This window comes from Capsella rubella, unplaced genomic scaffold, assembly GCF_000375325.1.
Source record: "Capsella rubella cultivar Monte Gargano unplaced genomic scaffold, Caprub1_0 scaffold_4, whole genome shotgun sequence".
In the NCBI taxonomy this organism is placed as follows: domain Eukaryota; kingdom Viridiplantae; phylum Streptophyta; class Magnoliopsida; order Brassicales; family Brassicaceae; genus Capsella; species Capsella rubella.
The window spans coordinates 9,105,438-9,130,229 of NW_006238920.1; the positions used below are offsets into that span (position 1 = coordinate 9,105,438).

Sequence of the window (24,792 nt, forward strand, 5' to 3'; positions counted from 1 at the left end):
TGGACAAAATTATTTTACGTCTTCCATAAGTAATTTATCCTCTATTTTTTTCCAAAGATATTAGTCTTGACAAAAGATGGAAAAAGAAACTAATATGTCGAAGAGAGAAGAGAAACAAGAGTTGCCACTAGAAACAAGTCCGTACACAAAGTACGAGGATATAGAAGATTACAAGAAGAACGCTTATGGGACTTCCGGTCACCAAGAGGTTAAGCCTGGCCAAGGCGGCGGCACAACCGACGCCCCGACCCTCTCCGGTAGTGGTGCTCCCTCCGCCCTAGATTCCGCTGACCAACAAGCTAAGAAGTGATACCACTCATTGTTCACTCCCTTTGTGATAATTGATATGTTTTTGTTTTTTTCTCTCCTTTGATCCATGGTTATGATCCAACCTAATTCAATAAATAGATGTTAAGATCTTACAACATTAACACCCTCGTTATATATAGAACGAGAGTTATATGCCAAATTTTGTAAAATTGTTTGGTCAAGATTACTCCCATACGTCAATTCGTGACATATTGTATTAGCACAAGTTGTGGTGACCTACTTTATTAATAGCATTAGAAAATATGTAAATGTACTCAAAAGTCAATTCCTTAACAACTAACAATTAAGAAACATGTAATTAGTTTGTGTGATAGATTTACCATGAAGCTTCAAAATTTTACATTGGAAACTTTACTCTGGATAGATATTCATCCGAATATGAATTTCACTTGAAAGTGACAAATGAAATAAAATCAACAATCATCAAATAGAACATTCAACTACATAATCATATTTGGAACTACCATAGGTTTTGTTGTTAGTCTTAGCTAGACTCTTTAGGAAGCATCAAAACTCAAAAGTTTCTAAATTTTTAATCATTGCCAATTTATACCTTTAATCGCAATTAAAAAAAATTCTAGTAAATGATAATTGCAAACTTAATATGCTTATTCCATCAGCATGAATGAATTATGATGTCCAACAACTAACTTACCTAAACCGGTTTTGGTTAAAGCTCTTACTAAACCGGAAATTAATTACTCGGTAATGTGAACCCAGCCGCAACATTTGTTAAAACCAATAAAACTACAACACGTGGATGGCGGGAATCTGCCGCCGCTACTTTGTTTTTATAATCGGAGGTATCCTCTCGCCATTGGGAAAGACAAAAGGGGATTGCGGTAGTTTGATCCTGACCGTTAAGTTTCTATCTTAGAGATCTAACGGTTAGGTTTTGGTGGTGGTACCACCCGGTCAAATTAATCTTTCGCCGTCGATTGTCGACACGTGTCAGTATGATATGTCCAGTTTGACAGATAGACGATCCAAGAGATTACCTGGAATCGCCGGTGGCCAACCAAATACCAAACGAGACAAAGCTTCTCTCTCTCTCTCTCTCTCTCTCTCTCTCTCTCTCAAAGAAAGCTTTTGGAAATTGTCTTTCGTCAATTCTCTTCTCTTCTTCTTCTTTAAACGCCATAACTTTTTCTGGGGTTTTCGAGAATTTCTTCAAAAGGATCTGACGGTAACGCGAATCATCATTGTTTATCTTTGAAATATCTCACAGCTTTTTTTCTGTAGTTTTGTTACCTTTCTGAATTCTCTACCTGCTTCAAGATTTTCTTGGTTTTTCATCAATTTGTGAGCTGGGTTTTGTTGAAAGTGGCTTCTGGTAAATTCGAAATCGGGTTGTCGTTATATTTCTACTGGATAATCGATTGCTTGATCTGACCTGAGAAAAAGTTTTTTTTTTGAAAAAAAAGACCTTTGAGTAGAGCTGGTTCTATAACAGAGTTGTGTATTTGGAGCTTGGTTTTGTGCTTAATTTGGAGTTGTAGAAGCTTTGGATAGTTGGTGTTGGTGGGTTATTGGATTCCTTCACTTTCTTCATTGGTTGAGTCTGCTGCTACCGATCAAGATCAAGGATTTACTGATTTTTGGTATTTTATCAAAACCTGGAATTGATCTTTTGGAAGGAAGGTTTTTCTAGTTGTTCAGATCTTTGGTGAAGTTTGTTTCTCACCAAGCTTGATCCTTTGTAAGTTGGTCTCTGTTGATCTTAGATCTAGTGGGGATAAAGGAAGTCCTTGGAAAGCAACAGACTTGAAAACGCTATCACGAGAGGGTTTGGTACTGAAGACACTCTTTCTGGATTCCTGATAGTTTTATATGATTCAGAGAAGAATTCAGCGCTGAGTATGGATTTTTCACCTTTGTTAACGGTTCTTGAGGGAGATTTTGATAAGGATAATGCTTCTTCTGCAACAAAAATTGATACTTTAGAGAACTTAGATGACACTAAGCAGCTAAGTAAAGGAAAACCTCCGAGGCACCTCACAAGCACTGCTACTAGGCTGCAGGTTCCAGCCAGTACGGTAATATATTTAACCCACAGTTTCTGTTTTTCTTCTTGTTGCAATGGGATTCGAATGATGTAACTGGTTTTCTGTTTGTGCGCAGGATGTGGATGTTTGTAATTTGGCTATGAAGTCACTTGACGAAAACTCAGATTTTCTGCCTGTATACCGATCAGGAAGTTGTGCTGAGCAAGGGGCAAAACAGTTCATGGAAGATGAACACATTTGCATCGATGATCTTGTTGATCATCTTGGTGCAGCTGTTCAATGCTCTTCTCTTGGAGCTTTCTATGGGGTGAGTCATGGCCCTGATTCTTCGTTTCTAGGGTGTTACTTTTTTAAAAGTCTATAACATTGTTGATTGTGTCCTTTGGCAGGTATTTGATGGCCACGGTGGCACAGATGCAGCACACTTTGTTAGAAAGAACATACTGAGATTCATTGTAGAGGACTCCTCTTTCCCACTATGCGTAAAGAAGGCAATTAAGAGTGCTTTCCTAAAAGCTGATTATGAATTTGCAGATGATTCTTCTCTTGACATCTCTTCTGGGACCACTGCGCTTACAGCTTTTATTTTTGGAAGGTAAGGACATTTAACTTCGTATTTGTAAACTTGGGAAGTTATATATGTTATCACCTGTAGAATCATCAACACTTATCAGGTTGCCTGTGTGTATAAGATAAAGAATAAGGTGGTTTGTGTATTGCTTACTTTCACCCTTAGTGTATAGACTTATGTAACGGGGTGTTTCACCACCTTTCTTTGAAATTTAGATTTGATTTTGAATAGAATTGCTACTTTAATTCTTTACAGGAGGTTGATAATTGCAAATGCTGGTGATTGCCGAGCAGTACTGGGGAGAAGAGGCAGAGCAATTGAGTTGTCCAAAGATCACAAACCAAACTGCACCGCCGAGAAAGTAAGAATAGAAAAGTTAGGTGGAGTTGTGTATGATGGTTACCTCAACGGGCAACTATCAGTTGCACGTGCCATTGGAGACTGGCACATGAAAGGTCCCAAAGGCTCTGCTTGTCCTCTAAGCCCAGAGCCAGAGTTACAAGAGACGGATCTAAGTGAAGACGATGAGTTCTTGATAATGGGATGTGACGGTCTGTGGGATGTGATGAGCAGTCAGTGTGCTGTGACAATCGCTAGGAAGGAACTGATGATTCATAATGATCCTGAGAGATGCTCTAGAGAGCTTGTGAGGGAGGCCCTTAAACGGAATACATGTGACAACTTAACAGTGATTGTTGTGTGCTTCTCTCCGGATCCTCCACAGAGGATAGAGATCCGAATGCAGTCACGGGTGAGGCGGAGCATATCTGCGGAAGGGTTAAACCTACTCAAAGGCGTGCTCGATGGCTATCCGTGAGTATGGTTGTGTCCGATGTTACTTTGTGAGACTATTGCCAAGTTAGAGAGTGTTACAGGTTGACATGTTTGTTGTGTTCCGAGTATGGTGTTACCAATATTAGTATTGAACATCCATTGAGATTTTAGATGGATGCATATCCCATTGTAAATAATTTTTAACTTGTTCCACCAGATTCTTCTTTAAAAATATATTAGAATTTCATATTGGCTTGTAGCAATAAATTAGAACCCTTGTCCACAGGACAAACATGAGATCTGAGCTTGATGTGCTACGAGGAAGAGGGACACAATTTGTGACGCAGACACAATTATAACTTCTTTAACACGGTTTGCAAATTTTATTGTCAAGACAAATACATATATAACTAGATTTCTTTACTTATCATCAGCCGCAAACACAATGAGTAAAATCAGGATGGTTAACAGTGTTTTGTCCAAGTAGTTGTGCTTGTGCACACATAAGTTTACAAGCAGAGAAAGACTGATTCATTGTACAAACGCAACCGCCATATAAGCAGGCAGGAGGTATTGCACATGGCATTGCGTGTTTGCAATCTGAGTCTTTGTGACATCTTTTGCTTTCTGTCGTCCTCATACCTTCATATATATATCATCCAAAAGGAAAACAAAATATTGCAAGTCTTTAAATTTTAGATAAATCTTTTCTGCTTATAAATCGAACAAAGAAAACTGATGATATGGAAAAAAACTAAAATCAGACCAAACCATTAGATTCTTTTTTGTTCTTATGTTTATAAAAATCTGAACGGTTAAGATCAATCCGACATTTCTTGTGAAAAAAAAAAATATATCCTATAAACTAAAATCAGACCAAACTAGGCCTGTGCATAAAATCCGAATCCGAAAATCCGAACCGAACCGAACCGAAAAAATTGGATTAAAACCGAACCGATATTGGAAAAATAACCGATCGGTTGTTAGCTTTCATTATTTTTGGATATCGGATTAAACCCGATCCGAACCGATATCCAATAGATATCCATATATAACCGAACTTATAATATATACTTTAATATCTTTATGATATATACGTTTACCGCATATCGGATTAAAAGTTATTTTTAATTGATTTTAGGATGTTACTGAATTTTGCTACTTTTTCATTAGGAATTTATGGTTTAGTTTGGTTTATTTAAAGCTCTTATGCATCGACACAGTTTTATGCTTCACTTTTATATATTGGTATGGTATTATGTTAGTTGGTTCTTTGAACTTGTCATTTACCTCATTTCTATTTTTTATATATACTTGGATAGCATGGATTATTTGAGAATAATTGGATTTAAAAATATCCGAATAAAACCGAATCCAATAAATTTTGGTTAAAATTTAATTATCACAATTATATCCAAACCGAACCGAAATCCGAAATATCCAAACCAAAACCGAACCGAATTTTATAAATATCCGAATGGATATTAGAATCAATATCCAAAAAATCCGAAAACCGAAAAATCCGAACCGAACCCGATCCGATATCCGAACGCCCAGGCCTAGACCAAACCATTAGATTCTTTTTTGTTCTTATGTTTATAAAAATCTATTCAAGAAACATGAAATCACATTATACTAGGTTAGGATCCGTCCAATGTGCAGATTTTAAAATTCTTTAATGAAATGAAAATATATTTTTTACTGTAAGTAGAAACTATTTTAGAAAGTAAGTATAAAAATTATATTTTTGTTACCAAATTATATTAGTCTTATTATTTCCAATACAAAAACGTGGTTTCAAAAATTCATCCAAAATATTAATTCACAACTTATTTACAAAATATTTTAGATGCAAAAAATCCATCAAATCGTCGTCTTACTAATGTCCATGAACAATTTACCATACTTTATATAATAAGATGTTATAGTCATCACAAACATCAACATACATACATGTGTGTGTTTCATTGTAAATAGTTAAATACATATTGATATTGTGTATGAGCGAAGAACTTACATAAGGCAGATAGAAGAAACATAACCAAGAAGAAGAAGCTTGTTTTGTTTGAGTTCATCTCCTATACTTTGCTTGAATTATAGTCAATTCTAATTTGTTTGCGAAAATTAGGCAAACTAAGGTTCGGGTGTTATATATCTGATTTGAAATTTCAGTTCATATAGGAGGGGTTATATATATATATATATATATATTGAACATAAGAATATATTAAAATCTAATTGAATTGGATTAGAGATATTAAAATCTAATTGAATTGAATTCAAGAGAATAGTTAGAGATTTAAAGGAACGTAAAAGCTAAAAGTCTAAAGATTTGGATTTTAGTGGGACTTTTAATGAATTTTAACGAGATTCTGATGAGTTTTAAGGGATTTGATGCAAGTTTTTTTTTTTTTGATGAATTGGTAAGATTTGATTATTAATTCTATAGGTTTTTATGTGATAAATATCAAAGTGAATAGTATTAATGAGTGAAAAGAAAAATATGTCACTGTGAAATGAAAAAGATATTCTAGTAGACTAGTATTGTATTTGCAATTTGTATTCTGATTCCAAATCAAAGAAACAAGTGAACCTTTGATTAACTCATTTAACAATATATGATAAATACAGTTTAATGGACTTGTTTAATATACATATTAACTTTCTTACAAATGCTACTTATCATTATGGATTACAATTTTCACAAATATTTCTTTCTCCCGAATTTTGATTACCACCAACTTTCATTGTTTGCAACCCATTCAAAAATATGTATATACTTTTAAAATTTATATCTTATATTTCGGGAACTCTTACACAATTATGTTTAACTCTCAATGTATTTGAATAATATTTTTAAAAAGATGTACTACTTACATTACATTACATATATATGAGTCTATCCGTTGTGGTCGTCTTGACCGATCAGGACGTTGTCCAAGACATCTTTCTTTTTCTTCCAAGACTTCTTCATCCTTTCTTGCATGTATAGGGTGCTAAAGCCTTATTTTGTTATCCATAAGGCCTGAATCCTAGCTATATGCACTTAGCACTCCATAGACTGTTTAAAGACTACCGAAAGGAAGTCTTAAAGAGATTACATCAACTGTTGATGCGTTTGATATAACTTGGACGGAGAGGCATATAATGCTATCTTCTTCGTTTGTGGATACTAGTATTCTTCACGTTTTCATCATCCTCCAAATTTTGTCTATGCCCTCGATCATCCAAAGATGACGACGAAGAAGAAGACATAGTCGATAAGGTGGCACCATAGTCGCTATTTCCAGATTGGAATTGACCGTATTGGTCAAGAAGTATGTCAGGAGCAATAGCTGGAGGTGGTGTCCCGATAATGCTATCATGCGATGTAGCAGTTGATGGATAGAATTGAGTAGAGTTGACACGAATGCTCTCGGGGAAGTTAAGCTTTGCCTTGTGACCTCTAAACTCAAATGCAGCTCTATCATAAGCTAAGGCGGCTTCTTCTGCAGTGTCGAACGTCCCAAGCCAAACACGAGCTGCCTTGTTCGGGTCACGAATCTCGGCAGCCCATTTCCCCCATGGTCTTTGCCTCACACCTCTATAGTTTCGTTGTCTCGAGTTACTTTTTTCTGTATATAAATTATGAAAATTTTAAGTTCAACAATCTTGTGGGAGGGAAACAGTGAACTAAAGATGGTAGACGTGCATGTAACATATTACATATATATGAATGTAGCATAAAGTATATATTGGTGTAAAGACATTTCTTAAAGATTATTAATTTTGTGTTTTGAATCACATATGATCATCCTACATCTCCTTCTTCTTTATCCCCTTGTCTACATGTACTGGTAAAATATATATCTATATTAAGCCAAACCAACATAAAATATTTTCTCTTAATTGGTGATTAACTATGTACTTAACTTAAGTAGCTCTTACGATATTATCATACAAAATAAGTTCGATCATTTTTGAAAGAACTTAATTTTACCCTTTGTTTAAGTCTAAAACTGTTTGGCGCTATATCCACAGAAGTATACAGTATCTCAACCAAGACATGACCAATATTGAACCATGAAAATATTCCTAATCATGAATTGAGTAATACTAATACATTGTGGCCATAAATTATACTATATCTCCATATGATTAAGGCCATGATGCAGCCATTGAGGGACTACCAATGTCAAAAGTACAAGATTGAATCATTCCTATATACGTTTGTACCAATCACACAAATTATAAGTATAGTAATTAGAATAATAGGAAAATGGATCGGATGATGAGATTATACCTTGAAGAGTAAGAGACGAAGATTGATCCGAAGATGGTGGGATGGGTTGATCAGTGAGTTCAGAGACAAAAGCAGACACATCAGACTCCGACAAAGTCGAGCAACGAGACAACTCCTCATCTTTATCTTCTCTATTTCCGGCCATTGATTCTGGTGAAAGAGGTCTCTTCCCACTATGCATTATCCGATGACGATATCAACTATGATTATTTTTTTTTTTTAATTAGTTTGGAAGTCAAAGATGGGTTTGGGTACAAGCCAAAGCTACAGCAAAGATGTCTATTCTCTACATCTATGTAATATATAGAGGACACACGCATGTATTTGTTGACCAATAATATTTATAGCTAGTGTGAGACGAGTTTCTCTAACTTCTCTAGGTCATTTTGGTCAATACTTTACACACACTTTTTTTTTTTTCTTAAAGAAAATTACTTATGTGATGATCATCTTTGTTTATCTATCTTAACAAACGTTAGTACGTTACAACTTACAATGTGTATCGCCTTGATCGACCAACTACGCAGTTTTATGAATTGTTGCATTGATGAGCCACACAATTTCATTGATGCTTACAATTTGATTTCACTTTACACATTTTACATATATGTTAGACTTGCATTTATGATAGGAAATTAGAGAAATAGAATCCTATTTTAATTTATACTACAATATATATACACAAAATTGGGTTTTTTCATTAATCCCTTCATTACAAGTTTTTGTCTATATCATGTTATTTTTTCCCAAAAATCGCTTGTGTAATCTATTGCAGTTAAGTGTATTTTTTTAAATAAAAAATATTTACGTAATTTATAAAAGTGCGTGGTTAATTAGCATGAGAATTTGCTATATTTTCTTTTTGGGATAAATTATATTCGCTAAATTTGATCATTAAAAAAGAAAAAAAAAAGCTGGAACGGAATATGCAGTGAATCTCTTTTAATATGTGGTTTCTCTGATTGTGGATTCTAATGTAATATTATTTCTATTATAAGCAGTTTGATACAATTGGTGTTATTTAAAAATAAATGATTTGAGGTATTTTTTTTTAATTACATGCATGATGTCAATGATTTATTTTTCAATGATATAAACTTGTGGTTGAAGGAAAAAGCATAATATATAACAACCAAACATTAACCTGAAACGTATAAAATAACATGCAAAAGAAATTAAATAAAACAGTTGACCCAATCTTGAATCTGGAATCAGAAAGAGAGGTGTGAGATAAGATATTGATATAAAGACGAGATGACGTATGGGCTTACATAAAAGTGTTGAATATTTTATAGTCAGAGCAAACTTTGGCACGAACAAATCAAACACCAATAGCTTACGACCATGCCCGTAGTCTATTAATGATTGCCACAAAAGTATTACGTTTTTTTATTTAGCCAACTTTGACCTTTTTATTTATTTTTTATACCTCCTACTATGTATATTTCTTTTCTTTTTAAAAAAATATTCTTTAAATACTTATATGATTATTTAGCATATATGCGATCTATTCAGTCAGATGAAAACATTGTTGTAAAATAAGTCACACTAAAAAAAAGAAAAAAAAAGTTACGTGTAGCTCTTTAATTTTGAGATGTGAAACCATGGATTTGAGGCAGAAAGCTATAATATGATCGGAACTCTAGTCTCTATATATGCTCATGCTGGTCAGTGTTCATCTCTCTTGCAAAGATCTTTCCCACATTTTGGTTCACGAACTCCACTTAGAATTTTTTTCCCATATTATCAATGGTCTCTTAAGCAAATTTTACCTTAAGATTTGTTAACAGTGTCTCTTATATAAGAGTCTTTTCTTAATAAATCTTAAGTTAAGATTTGCTTAAAAGACCATTGATAATAGTGGTTTTATTAAAGTTGAAAAAGCTCCCTCTTCTTTGTTTTTGTACTTAAACCAAGAAAAATAAACAAAATAACTTATTGAACACATATCTCTGCATGTTTAAAAAGACATCAAGCTGTATTGGGTTATGTCGTGGGCTTTAGCTATGTAGCCCATCTTTAGTATATGTATGGCGTCAAAAGTTCTGATTTGATAAGACTAAAAGACCCAACCATATATGTAAATCTAGAACGCAAATAAAAAGGATTGGCACTCATCTCAGTAGAAAAGGAAATCCAAACCCTAATAAGAAATGGAAAATAACAGCTTCCTAGTTCCCACGCAGAATTGAATATACATTTTTTTTCTTTTTTTGTCAACAATTGAAAATACATTTATATTAATTAAAAATGTTATTTTTCCATAAATATGCGAAATTAAAATATGATATTATTTTCTTTTTCTCGATAACAAATGAAATTCCTTTTTCAAATAGGAAAATATCTGGAAAAAAATGTTAAGGCAAAGGTGGCTAATATTATTATATATATCATCATCATCTACATTATATTGGTCCAGTCTCAAATTGAGTCGAACATTATTAGAAAACTCTCGACGAGCGTCTTAATTCATACTTCTGGTGGAGAGAATCGAAAGAGAATGATGCAAAATCAGCAACAAGACCTTCTTCAATCCTCGGCAGTGAAGATGCCTCCTCCCTCTGCTGCATCGCATACTCAATACCTGCTCTATCGCAAGTCATCGGAAAACCCTAACAAGACTTTGGTCTCCACGACTCTCTGTTTATCGTCTTGTGAAAACCCTAGGAAGAGGAACCTTGATGATCCAGCCAAGGTTTCTTGCACACCAAGCGACGACAAATTAACCAAAGAAGAAAGAAACATTAAGCGAATGAGGAACCTCTCGAATGAAGAAAAGGAAAAGGAAGAAAGATTTGGTGTTTCGACAGAGCTAGCTCTCTTCAAAGATCCGTGGATCATCACGAAGGTACTAACCACCAGCGATCTTGGCCAGCTTAGCCGTCTTCTTCTTCATACTGCCCCCATTGAGGAGCACATCATCAAATATCTCAACAAGGAGGACCAGATTAACGTACAGGAAGGGTTAGGAATCACGGTCGAGGTGTATGACCACGACACTCACTCTACGTACGAGCTGCTTCTAAAGAGATGGACCACGATGCATAGTTATGTTTTAAACGGTGGATGGCGTATGTATTTTGTCCGTAGGAGAGGTTTGGGAAAAGGAGACGAAGTTGGACTATTTTGGGATCGTTTTGCTTCGAGGCTCCACTTTCGTGTGCTCTCTCGTGCAGCTAGGTCACAAGAACCCTAACTAGTAACTAGCTATATAAATTGGAGCAATGAGTGGAAAGAGGTCGAGAGGGATTTTTCTTTTTTGATGCTTTCAAGTTTCGCATTTACATTCGCATGATTTTCTTAACATGTATTAATTTTGATACATTTTTCATCAAATACTATTTTAAAAGTTATAAAGACTTTCATATTTTATAGTTAATTTCTTTTTCTTTGGGGCAGAAATGGATTCTTATTAATTAATGTTACATGATTATTTTTCATAGAAATATATTGATGATATTATTGAATTATTTTGGAAGATATTTGTTACCAACAAATTTAAACCAATATGACAACATCATATAAGAAATATCTGTACTTATAATGGTATAAAAGTGTAAATAGTTTACTTATTAAATTAATTATTACTTTTTTCCAGTTCCAGTACAATTAACAAAAACAAAACTTGATACGTGCTCATTAATGTTTTATTTATTCTCATTTATTTATATAACCTTCCAAAATGCATATATATCACTATGTATTAACTTCCTATATATTAACATCCTTCTATTTCAAGAGAAAATGGGTTAAACTATTAAAACTCTCGAAATTTCTAGAAACAATTAAAAGTAGTTTTAAACTCGAGCTAGTAAACGTTAGAATAACCCCAAATATCATCAATAAACCCAACACAAAATAAAACAAACCATATATGAAATGGTTTAGGATTTTTTTCTTTCTATCGTATAATTTTTCTTTCAAAATTAATTTTTGAATGTTAAAAAAAGAAACCTTATATGAAATCATGATTCAACACGTAGCTGTTGTTACCATGAATATTTTTTGTTTCTTAATCTAATTAAATTTATTGGCTCTGATAATTGATCTTATATTTAGGAAAACATGTCCAAACTAAATATTAAATTTATATGGTTTGATTTTAAATTATTTGATTTTAGAAAAAAAAAATTATTGTATATTATACATGAAACACTTTATTATATCTAAAATTAGTATTATTATTTATATCTGAATTAAAACTAATAAATAAAGTTGAAATCAGCGAAATTACAAAAGTTTCTTAACATAAAACCAAGCAAATAATAATCGAACAAGGGGTATATAATTTTTTATCAAGAAAAATGATAATCTATATCAATAAAACTGATTTTATTCAATCATACAAATTTATTAATAAATATTTTTATCAACTCGAATAAATTAGGTTAACATTCAATAACAACTATTCTTTAAAACATAAATAAATAAAATTAAGATATGAAAGAAGTATTATATTAATTTCAAGAAAATCCAACTGAATCTGAATTTTGTTATAAGTTTCCCCCATTTTCATCTAAGACCTGGAAAACTAAGAAAATCTCAAACCAAATTATTTGAATGTGCTAACCAATAAATTTTATGGTTTACATCATATAATATTTAATAGTAATAAATTTAGTTACATTAGCAACTATTGTTATTTAAGTTTTAATATCAGAAAAACAACTTTCGAAAGCATATGTGGAAACTGGATTTTTTTTTGTTTTAGTATAATGCTAAGTTTAATTTTTATTTGGTTTATTAATGTCCGGAGTAAGTATCTTTCATGTTTCTAGATGTTTAACCGTAATCGTGGACCAAAATAAGTCATGACCTAAATCTAATCGTACCATATTTTGGATCGTAATATAAAGTGGTTAAAAATCATAACCGTCAACCGTAAAAATAAATAACTTACAATTTCAAAAATATTAACCGTAACTATTAATGAACTATAATCGTATCTAAAATGTTGGTTAACCGTACAATTAAACCTTCAAAATAAACTATTACATAAAGATGTATTAAATGGTTCAGTGTGCTCACTAGTAAATCTCTAAATCTAATTCACTCCACTACTCATTTCCGTTAATCAAATATAAAAAATGATTTAATTCAATTATTTGCAAGCTCGTGACCATTAATTTAAGAGAATTACTTGTAGGCTTGTTTCATTAAAAAGAATCATGATAATTTAGCTAATTGACTATAAATGTAAGAAAATATAAGGTTTTTCCATGATGTTAATTGTATCATAATCATCAAATAACCATAAATGTATTAAAAAAAAAAATAATGGTTAACCGGTAGTTAATAAACCGTAACTCAATAACCATAACTTTGGTCATGCCGACCCAAAAGGTGAGAAAAACAAGTAATCTATGTTAATTTATTAAAAAGCTTGAAAATGTATAATTTGGTATTTAAATAATTACACGTGTCAAAATAATATAAATTATATTGCCATAATAAAACCGCAACATTATAACTTTTAGTCAAAAAAGAATCACTTAGGAAAGATAATAGATGTATACTATTTTCTGAGTACTCAATAAGTCTATATAAACACAATTTGCAATGCCAAAATATTCATAAAAAAAAAAACTTCACAAAATCTATACCATATAAAAACGATGATCGCCTCCTTATAAACGCATCAAATCTTTGTGGTGTAGGTTCGCCTCTCATCCATTGTTTTTATTTGTTAGCTTTACGATAATATTCTGCTTTTAATTGAGAATTCCGAGTTTTATACACAATTTCATTTTCGAATAATTGATAAAACTTTGAGTTTCATATATATAGAGTTACGGATCTAGGTATACTAAAATGATATTATTTTAATATATCTAGATCTGAAATCAATAATCCATATATGGATTCACCATAAACATTAGTATGCATATTTGAAGGGAAAAAATAGTTTGAAGTTCTAATAGAATTAAATTATATAATTTTTTTGTCGTATAAACAATTTCAGTTTACTTTGTTAATCAACAATTTAAACCATAATATTAGGGTTATTCTAAAAGTATCATACACTTATCAGACCTAATCTTGGTCAAAATTTTAAATTATTTCATATTGATCTGAATTTCTTTTTCTTTTTGTTTTAATCCAGAATTGAAAATTCATTGAAATGTTATAATATACTGTTATAGAGGCGTTCATTTAAACTTGTATTTTTATATAATATATAATATACTGTGATTTGAAAAGAAAAAAGAAAAGAGTTTTTGATCTCCAACTACATCCTTTTTGGTCAGGTTATTTTCACTTGTGTTCGATCATGGATTCGAATATGTCTACCATCTCAGCGTCAAAGAGTTTGGTCGCGCTGGCTCTGTTTCCGTGTGATCCCGAGGTTGCTTATGAACCAAGAGACAATGGGCAAGCCGAAAAAGATAAGAACCTGGGGTGGATGAGGGCTATGACGGATGAACAAATAAGAGAGGAGGAGCGGTACAATGTCTCAACGAACTTAACTCTCTACACCCTTGGGTCCGATCCATGGACCATCAAGAAGAAGTTGTGCAAAACCAGTCTTGGTCATCTAAACCGTCTTAGTCTGAATGCAAACATTGTCACTACGGAGATCATTGCTTATCTCCCTCAGGATGATAAAAAGATCATCGAACAAGGCTCTGGATTAGCAGTCGAAGTGTATGATAACGACACTGCTTCTATCCACAAGCTGGTCCTTAAGACATGGCAGGGTGGTGGAAGCTATCTTCTCGCTAATGGATGGCGTAAGGAATTTGTTGTGAGAAGAGGTTTGAAGACAGGAGATGTGGTTGGAATGTTTTGGGATCGTAATCTTTCTAAGATTCGTTTCTGTGTGCTTTCTCGTGCACCCATGGAAGCTAGCTCAGCTTCCGTAGTAACGGGCTCAGCATCATGTGCTCGTTATCGTGCAGGTCCGTAAGAGCCTCACTACCTATGGAGGCAATGTCTGCAGAGAGATTCTTGTTCGTGTTTTCTTATTGTCATGGTGTTTCGTATTGTGTTTTCTCTTCTCTTGTTTTTCTCTGTTTTATGCTTTCATTTGTGTTTTTCTTTTAAGTCTGGAGTTGTGTTTTTCTTTGTGGTTTTTATATGGTTTGTGTTTAATAAAAGAATCCTCTTCTTATATATATATATGTCTAAAAGTCTAAGAATAAGCAATGAAATAAGTATTTATTTGTTACAGCGTCATACACAGAAAATCAAAATATCCCATACTAGAAAGTAAACCCTCATATAACAATGGGCAACATAGTAGAGATGAAGACAAAGATACCGCTGAGGCATTATAATATAAAATATTTTCACATTATTCACGAAACGGTCGAGTTTGCAAAGTCATTGCGACATAACCAAACTGAATGGGTCTCTTTGCTTAGCATCCCTCGTGATAGATTATTCATTCTCGAGCATCATCAATTAACAATTTGATGATACACAAAGAGGAAATAAAAAAAAATGTGATAAAATTAGGCAGAGAATCAAACATACTTTTCGTGAACAAAAACCAGTACTAAATAATTTTTAAAAAAGTTTCAACTGTTGTACTTGCTTCCTTCACTATCAAACTACGAATCATAAAAAGATAAAACATGCGACTAAACAAACGCATGAGGATCACTTAAGAGCGAAGATAAACGTCACTGGGGAATTTCAGAACAAATCCAGAGGAGCCTAGCGACTCAATTTATATAGACAGTGTCACTATGTCTTGGGGGCCTATCAGGAACCGTACCAGGTTTGAATCTGGATGCTTCATGTCTCGCCAGCTCAGGAGGCACCGCACTGTTGCTCTGAACAAGCATCTGCTTCAGATCATAGAAGACCTCGGTATCATGAAGAGTCAAGAATGAAGTCGCAACACCACTTTTCCCAGCACGTCCTGTACGTCCGATACGATGTGTATACATCTCTATAAGTTTAGGCATGTCGTAGTTTATGACGTGAGCCACATCGGGGATATCGATTCCACGTCCTACGACATCTGTAGCAACAAGAACGTTGTATCTCTTTGCTCTGAAACCTTCTAAGCTGATTTCTCTCTGCTCTTGTGATTTCCCACCATGCAAGGTCGTGACACGGTACCCAGCCTTATCCAGATTCTTAGCAATGGAGTCTGCGTTTTTCTTGGTGTTAACAAACACAATGGCAGTCTTATCACCCAGCTCGTCAAGCAGTTTCTGCAACCTGAAGAATTTTTCGGATTCTTTCATCATAATCACGTGTTGCGAAATCAGATCCGTGGTCTTTCCTGCGGTTCCAATGGTGACGACAACTGGGTTTCTCAAGTACTTCCTAGCAAGCCGTTCTACCCCAGGAGGCATTGTAGCACTGAACATATATGTGGTTCGGTAAATTTTCTTTTCATCAAGCTCTTCTTCTTCGTTCTCGGGTTTCAAATTACTAGAAGGCATTGCATCTAACACACCTGCAACCTGCGGCTCGAAACCCATGTCTATCATACGATCTGCCTCATCAAGAACCACATAGTTGCACTGGTTCAACACAGCATACCGCCTCTCAAGGCAATCAATCAAACGACCCGGAGTGGCAATCACAATCTCACACCCTTGTGTTATCTTCAACCCCTGTTCCTCAATCGACTGACCACCAACAATAGAAGTCACCCTAAACCCTAGATAATGCGCAAACTTAACAGTTTCCTCCTCAATCTGCTGAGCAAGCTCCCTAGTAGGGGCCATAACCACAGCATAAGGTCCCTCAGTCTCAGTCTCTTCAGTCATGGGTGGCAATCTAGATATGTACGCTAACATAGGTAAAACAAAAGCAGCAGTCTTACCAGAACCAGTTTCTGCAATGCCAATAACATCACGCTGTTGCAGTCCAAGTGGTATAGCTGCCATTTGAATAGGAGAGGGTTTCTTGTATCCAGCTCTCTCCACAGCTTTCAGAAGCTCAGAAGTAAGCTTACTCTCTTCCCAGCTCCTCATTGGACGAGGAATCCTCGAACCTTTGTAGGAAATGTTGAAATCTTCTCTGAAGATACGCCAATCCCTTTCAGTCATCTCCTCTAATCTCTTGTCGCTCCAATGCCTATCAACCCTCATATCAAAGGAGTCGTATGTGTCAGCAGCTTCTTCTCGCACTCTCTGAGCAGCCGCTTCCTCTGGTCTCTCTACAATACCATCTTTCTTACGAATCTCGTCACGCATCTCTTTCTCGTGCTTGGCCGCTTGTTTCTTCTGCTCACGACGGTCCATACCAGCACGAAACCCTCTTCCAAACAGAAGCTGAGCTTCATGAGGGTTTTGATAGAGAACGTTCATATCCCTAGAAGTATCCTCAGTGTTTTCCCAATCGAAAGAGAAACGAAACTTCTCGCTTGGCCTGATAACTCTCTTCTTCGGCTTCTTACCTCCAAGATACTGCTCTTTAATGGCGTCGAGTTCCTTCTCCCTCTCTCTCTCAACTAACTTCTCAACCCTCGCCTTCTCCCTAGCCTTAGCCTCTTCCTCTCTCTCCTTATCTCTATTCCTCCGATCCGGTTCACGATCTCGTTCACGACGGTCACGCTCACGGTCTCTCTCTCGCTCTCTATCTCTATCTCTATCCCTATCCCTATCACGGTCTCTCTCTCGCCCTCTATCTCTCTCCCTGTCGCGGTCACGTTCACGTTCTCGGTCCCGATCTCGGTCACGTTCCTTGTCCCGATTAGTGTTGTCACCATTAGCGTCTTCAGCCTCAGGCTCGGGGCGACCGATTTGCTCGCGGCGGAGACGCTGCTCGGAGAATTGGTCTTGGCGGCGTTTTAGGGCTAATTCTTCGCGCTGAGCTTTGGTGAGGAAGACAGGCTTCTTAGCAACGGAGGAATCGACGGAGGTAGACCCGACGACTTCATTGACTGATCGCTTCATCTGTGGTGGATGAAGATGTTCGCTTGGTCGATAGCAGGAGGGGAAAGCAAAGAAGATCTAGAACCGTCTTCTTCTCTTCTCTTCTCTTCTCTCTTCTCTCGCTCGTCTCTTTCTTTATTCACTTTTTGATTCCTTTCTTAATATTTTTTACCGTCTTTTTTATATTTCCCCAATTTTTGCAAAATTTTGGTACATATAAGCCCAATTTTAGGGTTTTAGGCCCAATAGAAAAGAACAATCTTTTGTTAGGTTACAAAAACCTTTCAAGGGTTTAGATTAATAATGTTCGACATAAAAGTTCAGAAAATGTTGAAACTGATTTATGCTCTTTCGTTCTCAAAAAACTCAACCCTGCTAAAATGCTGATGATCCTAAAACTCCTGCTAAATATGCTAATTCATCATACAAAACTATACATATCATCTCCTACTCTTAGCTTAGCGTTTACCAAAGATAATGCTTCATCCCAAGGCCATTGCAAGTCAGTATGAGCTCCTTGTACTCATTCAATAGTTCCTGCAACAGACAGTGCAAGGGATTTATCAAACTTTGAAGCTTTGAAAGTAATCGCTCTCTCGGATCAAATAACTAACTCTTGTCTACCGTGTTGTGCTGGTAGATACGACGCATCCTTTTCTTGTCGTATTCCTGCCTTGTAAATGGGTCGCTCAATACTGTCCAACATTATATCATAATCTTTATAGTTAAAGTTCATCATAGAAACCAATTACAGATATCAGAAACAGTGGCTCAATGAAAACAGATTCCTTTCCACTAGAGAGACTTGTAAACACCTTCAGTTTTACACCTTTTTCATAACAAAGTTAGAAGAAGATATAACAATGAAAACAAAACTCAACCCAAACACTCCAGTTCTAAGCTTACTACTTGAAAGCCTACCTTAACAAGAAACCAATCACTAATGAAAACGCATTCCCTCCCCTAAGCTAGTATCTTTAACTATACATTTTGCATTACATAGTTAGAGGTAACAAAGACCAATGAAACAAATACACAACAAACTCTACATTTTCTAAGCTTACTACTACTCCAAAGCCTACCTTACCAAGAAACTTTTGTCATACATACACAACTACATGTTATGAGTTGATAAGAGGCGAGAGAGAAAGAGAAGCAAAACCTTGATAAGCCTCGTTGATTTCTTGAAACCTAGACGTAGCGGAGTCCTCTTCTTTAAATTTGTCCGGATGCCATTTCTGCAACACAGCCAACACAAATGCCAACTCCATTACTGAAGAACTGAGAACCAGGTTTGTCCCCAATAGAGGAAAAATGGAAAAAAGAGAGAACGAAAGTACCAGGGCAAGACGGATAAAGCTGGAACGAATCTCATCATCAGAAGCGTCACAGTTCAATTCCAGAACTTTGTAGTGATCCTGCAACACCCAATTCACCAAAAAACAAAAAAACCAAACTTTTAACAATTTTAAACCAAACAATTCTCGAAATTTGTTGATTTCTTTTGTTTACCTTGTAGTTCTCGAAATCAAAATCGAAGAAATCAGAGCCATGGCCGTCTCCCCAATCGTAACACCACATCCTCCACTGTGAACTAACGATTTCGAGCTTCCTCAGTACACAATTTTCTCCTCTGCTCTCCTCACTTCACTTGGAACTTCAGATAAAGAATCAATTTTTTATATTATTAAGAAATTGCATTTAGACCCTAAACTATTGTTTTATTACAGTCGAAGGACATTTAGCATTTTCCAGAAACCTTTCTTCCAAATTCCAATAAATAAGAACCGATTGAGATTACACAACGATGGCTTCGTCTCTGAGCACTAGAGTCTCGGCGTTAATCATATCTCGACGGCGTTTTCCGTTCGTCGGCACGTTTTGTGTGCTTTCGACTCTGTCAATCTCTTCTCTTTCTTCGTCTTCGTTCAAATCGGGTTGTGCACAGTCCTTCTCTGTTGTTCCTCTCTTAAGGTTAAGCCTTTTCGAATCAATGTCAATTTTGTTGTGTTTCTTCTCGTCATAAATCTCATGAATTGGGAATTGCAGGTCTAAGTTTAGCAGTAAGGCTTCTTCGTCAACGATCAAAATGGAGGAGAGCAGCAAAACTGTGCCCAGCATTGTTGTCTATGTCACTGTTCCTAACAGAGAAGCAGGTTTTGGTGTTTGCTTTGACTTCTCAATATAGGATTGTGATACAAAAATGAGGGTAAATTAGGGAGCTTTAGTTTCTTCATATGGGTTTGAACATGAAAGAGTTTTCGTTTTTGGAAAATCTGTATCTATCTTAGTAATGTACAATCAGCTTAGCATTCTCTTCTGTTTCCGTATCCAAGATTTTGCAAGTTTCTATTGGGAATTTGAGACCCTTGTAGGCAAATTTGGAACCTGGACGAGTAGTCAAAAGGAAACTGCTTGTTGAATTGTATTCTTAAAGCTCAAGAAACTGATCGAGTCCCCTGTTTGGTTGAATACTTTCTAGAGTATTTACTGATCGAAACGTCACTATTATGTTCTTTGTATCCTTAGCATCTCAGTGGTAGATGCTGTTCTGCCAGTTCTTACTCTTCTATTTTTTGCTATTTGTTTCATTGGCAGGAAAGAAGTTGGCTAACAGCATAGTCCAAGAAAAGCTTGCAGCGTGTGTGAACATTGTACCAGGTACTTTCTTTTTCGGTTTCTGCCAGCAAGATTCCTTAGAAATTTATCTGCTTGCGTAATCACTTGGTGGTCAGAATGTTTTGCTATTCAAAAAAAGGAACCAAGTTAGTTCAAGAAAGACTAGAAGCAGTTTTTAGTCATTTCATGCTCTGTCCATGCTTTATAATCTGTCGATAATATAGTCCTTACTTCTTTGTTTGCATGTTCTGTGATTTTGAATACTACTAGTTCTGCCACTAGAAGATGTTTATGTTTGTTTGCTTGGATGCAGGCGTTGAATCGGTGTACGAGTGGGAGGGGAAGGTAAGTAAGAACAATATGTGCAAATATTTCTCTAGCATATTTTTATATCGAGGACTACCATGGCTAATAGTTAAACAAAGATCGCAGAACTTGAAGGAAGGCCTTGAAAAATTCATAAGATTTCATAAATATATATATGCATAAAAGACAGCGAAAAAAGTTATCGCATAGTCGATATCAATTTATACGACCTTTATTTTGCTTGTAACATTGTTCATCTTGAATCTGAGCTATTTATGCTAGCTGATCTCAAAATACATTGCACATAACCAAACCCTTTCGCTTTAGGTTCAGAGTGATTCCGAGGAGCTCTTGATAATCAAAACAAGGCAATCCCTTCTAGAGTCTCTAACCGAGCACGTCAAGGCAAATCACGAATACGAGTAAGCATTGTTCTATAACGGGTGACAAATAGCAAAAACAGGAGTGATGCGAGTGACTTTCTTTAGCAATCAGACAAGCTAAGTTAATAAACATCGTTTACTTTGTTCCTTAGTGTCCCAGAAGTAATTGCACTGCCCATCACTGGTGGGAGCGACAAGTATCTAGAATGGTTGAAAAACAGCACAAGAAAGTGAGATCTCGACGTCTCGTAGTTATCCAGCAATGGCTTTGTAGCATTGGTTTCGTTTACGTTTCAACAACTTCTGTATTTAAAATAAAACGTGTGGAGTGTAACATTAGACCATTTCGTCAAATGACATTTGCTTAAAAGTTAAAAAGATTTCAGCTCAAGTTCTGTACATCACATCTTTGATTACAACATGTTAACTGTATTGCAGAAATTGCCTTTGTTGACTTTTATTTGCAGACATCATTAATAAATCAATCAAACGGTAACATGTTTTGTGCTTTTAAGCTACATAATCAGTAACTGGAAGCTGAGACAGTTGAGACGCCTGTGTTTCCTGACCCTTAGTCTTCTCTGATTTAATCTGTCCATAGAAGTAAGAGACGGATCCCCAGAGGGAGAGAGCCAAAGCGACACCTTTCCCCGCCTGAAACTTCTCCCGGAAGCAAATGACGGCCAAGATCACCGTCACCGGAAGCAGAGCACTGATCATAATTCCAGAGACCAGAGACGATGCACAGAAGATCAATCCAATAGCTCCTACGAAAAACGCTTGCCAGATCACGGCCGTGAACACGATTACCACATAATACAAAGACTCTCCAAGCTTAAAACCTCTTGCTTCTCTTGCTATCACCTGCCAATTTAAAACATTTCCCCTTTTAGCTATCCATAATAAATCCCAGTTCTTGATTGGGAAAAGCATAAGAAATGCATTCTTTCTTTCTAAACAAATCAAATATCTTCCTTCAAGGGTTCCTTAAACAATCCAGAAGCACCCTCTTAGTTTAAAAGTGAAACCTTTACGCAAGGATCTTCATTTTAGATCAAGAATGTCAAAAATCCCAATTCTTGATTATCAAACTTCACTCTGTTCATCTCAAACTAGATGATATGGAAAAAAAAAAAACATACTTTACCTTGAAATCACCAGCAGCTAGCATCCCCACGAGGCAGAAGCAAGTGGCAACAAAGCACAAGACCATCTGGAACTCAAGCACGAGCGTATACGTGATTCGTTGACGAGATTTCTTGTAAGTAAGCTCGACAAGCGGCAATATAAAAGCGTAGAGAAGAGCTGCACCAACGACCATGAGGAACCCAACAACGTACTCCTTGTGTGTCTCGTTTGCAAGCTTGTCACTTTCAGAGTTAAGGGCAAGGACCACGGCACCAACAGTGAGCAAAACGATGGCGTTAATAGTGAAAGGTGTGAACTTTTGCTTCACCATGAAAAAGGCAAAGAGAGCAGTGAAGCCTAGCTGAGCGGAGATGATCAGAGACGCAGTGGAAACAGGGAGATAAGCTAATCCGTAAGAGTAGAGGTAATTGTCAAAGCCCATGAGCAGACCAACGACGACAGAGGCGATGAAAAGACGAGGTTTCATGAGGAAAAACGAAGTCTTTTCTTGTTCTTCAAGGCGACGACGGCGGAGGAAGGAGAAGAGAAGAGGGAAGAGGATGAGAGGAAAACCTACAGTTTGTAGAAAGCTAGAGAACCAGATCCTTTCGCCACCGTTGTGGAAGTAGAGACGGATCATTAGAGGACCTCCACAGTTTCCAATCGCTAGGAATACACAGTTTACTATTACAAGAACTGTCTTCATCTTCACCATTTTCTTCCCTTCTTCCTCAGCCAAGTAATGTGTTTGTTTAGTGTTTGTTTGTCTTGTGTCGCATCAAAGAAGAGTTGTGGACTTCAGGTGGAAACATATTGGTAAGCTTTTTTATACACACTAGTTGGCAATTATGTAATTTATATTAGTTTTAAATTTTTTTAACCACAACCATGATCCAGTCAATCTCATGCCTCGACCGGTTCTCTTGACTTTATATCCGCCGCTTTGAAAACAAAAAGATCCGTAGCTTTCAGATCGGATAAGAAATTCTAATACATGATGCGAGTATGATGAGTCAGGTAAGGTAGGTATAAGTATCAGTTGTTTTCTAACTATCCCATATCGAGTGTAACTATTTGAAACTTTGATTCGAGTAATCCGATCGGCTAACAAAAACATGCATGCATTACAACTCTTTTTAGTTATTAAAACTCCTAAATTGTAGCAAAATAGTTAATTCTACCAACTATAGAAGATTTATATGTTATGATTTGCTCAGTTGTATGTCTATATAAAGATACACTTTCTTTTTTTTCTCTTTTTTTTTTTTTTTTTAAAGATACACTTTCTTAATAATTGTAGAATTTCTGGTCGACAATTCACCACGAATGTAATAATAATTACATAACTTTTTAAAAATAAAAAGAACGGCTGTCGTTTGTAATTGTTTAAAGTAGTGATAAGCAGTCGCTGTTTCTTTCTGTATAATTTACAAAACACAATTAACCCATTTTTTTCTCCTTTTTTCGACGCACAGCTGAATTAACACATTAGAAGTGTACAAACAAATTTTTCTAAAATTGGGAAACGAAAGACTGATTGACTTTTTCGTTTATATGCTTTTTATGGATTTCTTTACTGAAAAGTCAATGGTAATGTCAACGGTACTATGGAGATAACTGATCCACAGAAAATGAAGAAAAGATCAAGAGAAACTCATAACTCCGAGCAAAGACCGATTATATTGTACTGTTATTGTCAAAAAAATTATTTAGTTTTAGAGTTATGTGACACTTTTCTATTATTTGTTTAATTATTTATCTAATTAAATAACATATTTTTAATAAATAAAATCGTTGAACTTTGAAACAACATTTTTAAATTTAAAAAGTCCAAATCAACGATATTTGCTAAAAGATCACATTATCAAGAGAACGACGACATATCCTTGTATATGAAAAGTTGTTTTAGCTTATAAACAACTTAGATAATCTTTCACTAATTAAGATAAATTTTGATTTTACCCTCATTTAGTTGAATAATTTTTTTTCCTTTTTTTGTTGACAAAAAAATTTTCTTAATGTCAAAAACCATTTTCTTGGGGATTCAGTCGTCACCTATAATCAAACTGGTCATCAAGTTGCAAAAGACAAATGAGGAAGCATCGTTAAGTCTTTGGCAGCTGTCTTATCTCTCACAAACATGTTGTTAATATAATATTTGGAAGATTTGTCTCATAGTTCTTACTTTTGATTAGGAGACATGTTTCATATACTGTTTCGCACGACGATAGATTCATTAGCTGGAGAACCAGTCCAATGAGAGATTGGTCTCTTATGTTTTGGGTGTTTCAGACATACATACACCTGTTTTTTCTGTTAGTGGTCGTGTTAGTGTCTCTAGCCACTAGTAATTGTATCATAAGATTATCTCATAAACCCACAAAAAAGTTTTACGTACTAGCCTTTACAAATTAAACCGGACAAGATCATCTCTAATTTTGCAAACCGGTCATCCCCCAGACTAATCCGTTACTGAACCAGACCGGACCAATCTAAACGCTTTTGATTTGGATTTTTAAAAATACTCAAATAAAATAATGTGATGTCCATGAAT

At 35.4% G+C, this 24,792-nt stretch overlaps 8 protein-coding genes and 1 long non-coding RNA gene across 11 annotated transcripts; 4 read left to right on the forward strand and 5 right to left on the reverse strand.

Annotated features, from left to right (window-relative positions):
* The first annotated feature begins 26 nt into the window (after positions 1-26).
* LOC17888662 lies at positions 27-491 on the forward strand. Its single transcript, XM_006295293.2, has one exon. It carries the CDS (start codon positions 77-79, stop codon positions 308-310), a length of 234 nt encoding a protein of 77 aa, XP_006295355.1. The 5' UTR covers positions 27-76; the 3' UTR covers positions 311-491.
* An 899-nt stretch (positions 492-1,390) lies between these two features.
* On the forward strand, positions 1,391-3,930 carry LOC17888918 (probable protein phosphatase 2C 27). Its single transcript, XM_006294362.2, has 4 exons — positions 1,391-2,366; positions 2,452-2,643; positions 2,726-2,931; positions 3,163-3,930. Exons 1-4 carry the CDS (start codon positions 2,190-2,192, stop codon positions 3,722-3,724), a joined length of 1,137 nt encoding a protein of 378 aa, XP_006294424.1. The 5' UTR covers positions 1,391-2,189; the 3' UTR covers positions 3,725-3,930.
* A 111-nt stretch (positions 3,931-4,041) lies between these two features.
* Positions 4,042-5,841, reverse strand: LOC111830972. The gene is made up of 2 exons (XR_002834235.1): positions 5,699-5,841; positions 4,042-4,323 (listed from the first exon to the last, which is right to left on the reverse strand). It is a non-coding gene; the product is annotated as an uncharacterized LOC111830972 (long non-coding RNA).
* A 601-nt stretch (positions 5,842-6,442) lies between these two features.
* On the reverse strand, positions 6,443-8,225 carry LOC17889575 (ethylene-responsive transcription factor ERF112). Its single transcript, XM_006296277.2, has 2 exons — positions 7,964-8,225; positions 6,443-7,295 (listed from the first exon to the last, which is right to left on the reverse strand). Exons 1-2 carry the CDS (start codon positions 8,142-8,144, stop codon positions 6,832-6,834), a joined length of 645 nt encoding a protein of 214 aa, XP_006296339.1. The 5' UTR covers positions 8,145-8,225; the 3' UTR covers positions 6,443-6,831.
* Positions 8,226-13,550: 5,325 nt separating this feature from the next.
* On the forward strand, positions 13,551-15,014 carry LOC17888750 (B3 domain-containing protein At2g33720). 2 transcript variants are annotated; one of them, XM_006295772.2, is made up of 2 exons: positions 13,551-13,620; positions 14,212-15,014. In XM_006295772.2, the coding sequence occupies exon 2, from the start codon at positions 14,235-14,237 to the stop codon at positions 14,868-14,870; it is 636 nt and encodes a 211-aa protein (XP_006295834.2). In that variant the 5' UTR covers positions 13,551-13,620; positions 14,212-14,234; the 3' UTR covers positions 14,871-15,014. The 2 variants fall into 2 exon arrangements, with proteins under 2 accessions (XP_006295834.2, XP_023639420.1); XM_023783652.1 differs by having other exon boundaries at positions 13,570-13,616.
* A 383-nt stretch (positions 15,015-15,397) lies between these two features.
* On the reverse strand, positions 15,398-17,941 carry LOC17888679 (DEAD-box ATP-dependent RNA helicase 21). Its single transcript, XM_006296001.2, has one exon. It carries the CDS (start codon positions 17,821-17,823, stop codon positions 15,631-15,633), a length of 2,193 nt encoding a protein of 730 aa, XP_006296063.1. The 5' UTR covers positions 17,824-17,941; the 3' UTR covers positions 15,398-15,630.
* A 78-nt stretch (positions 17,942-18,019) lies between these two features.
* LOC17889147 (chaperone protein DnaJ) lies at positions 18,020-19,455 on the reverse strand. 2 transcript variants are annotated; one of them, XM_023784512.1, is made up of 5 exons: positions 19,315-19,455; positions 19,143-19,220; positions 18,965-19,040; positions 18,427-18,497; positions 18,020-18,339 (listed from the first exon to the last, which is right to left on the reverse strand). In XM_023784512.1, the coding sequence occupies exons 1-5, from the start codon at positions 19,381-19,383 to the stop codon at positions 18,268-18,270; spliced, it is 366 nt and encodes a 121-aa protein (XP_023640280.1). In that variant the 5' UTR covers positions 19,384-19,455; the 3' UTR covers positions 18,020-18,267. The 2 variants fall into 2 exon arrangements, with proteins under 2 accessions (XP_023640280.1, XP_023640281.1); XM_023784513.1 differs by having other exon boundaries at positions 18,249-18,339; positions 18,417-18,497; positions 19,315-19,454.
* A 120-nt stretch (positions 19,456-19,575) lies between these two features.
* On the forward strand, positions 19,576-21,501 carry LOC17890253 (protein CutA, chloroplastic). The gene is made up of 6 exons (XM_023784511.1): positions 19,576-19,776; positions 19,852-19,958; positions 20,401-20,463; positions 20,735-20,766; positions 21,055-21,149; positions 21,263-21,501. The coding sequence occupies exons 1-6, from the start codon at positions 19,610-19,612 to the stop codon at positions 21,342-21,344; spliced, it is 546 nt and encodes a 181-aa protein (XP_023640279.1). The 5' UTR covers positions 19,576-19,609; the 3' UTR covers positions 21,345-21,501.
* On the reverse strand, positions 21,455-23,060 carry LOC17889983 (purine permease 2). Its single transcript, XM_006295821.2, has 2 exons — positions 22,258-23,060; positions 21,455-21,974 (listed from the first exon to the last, which is right to left on the reverse strand). Exons 1-2 carry the CDS (start codon positions 22,951-22,953, stop codon positions 21,621-21,623), a joined length of 1,050 nt encoding a protein of 349 aa, XP_006295883.1. The 5' UTR covers positions 22,954-23,060; the 3' UTR covers positions 21,455-21,620.
* Between the last annotated feature and the right edge of the window lie 1,732 nt (positions 23,061-24,792).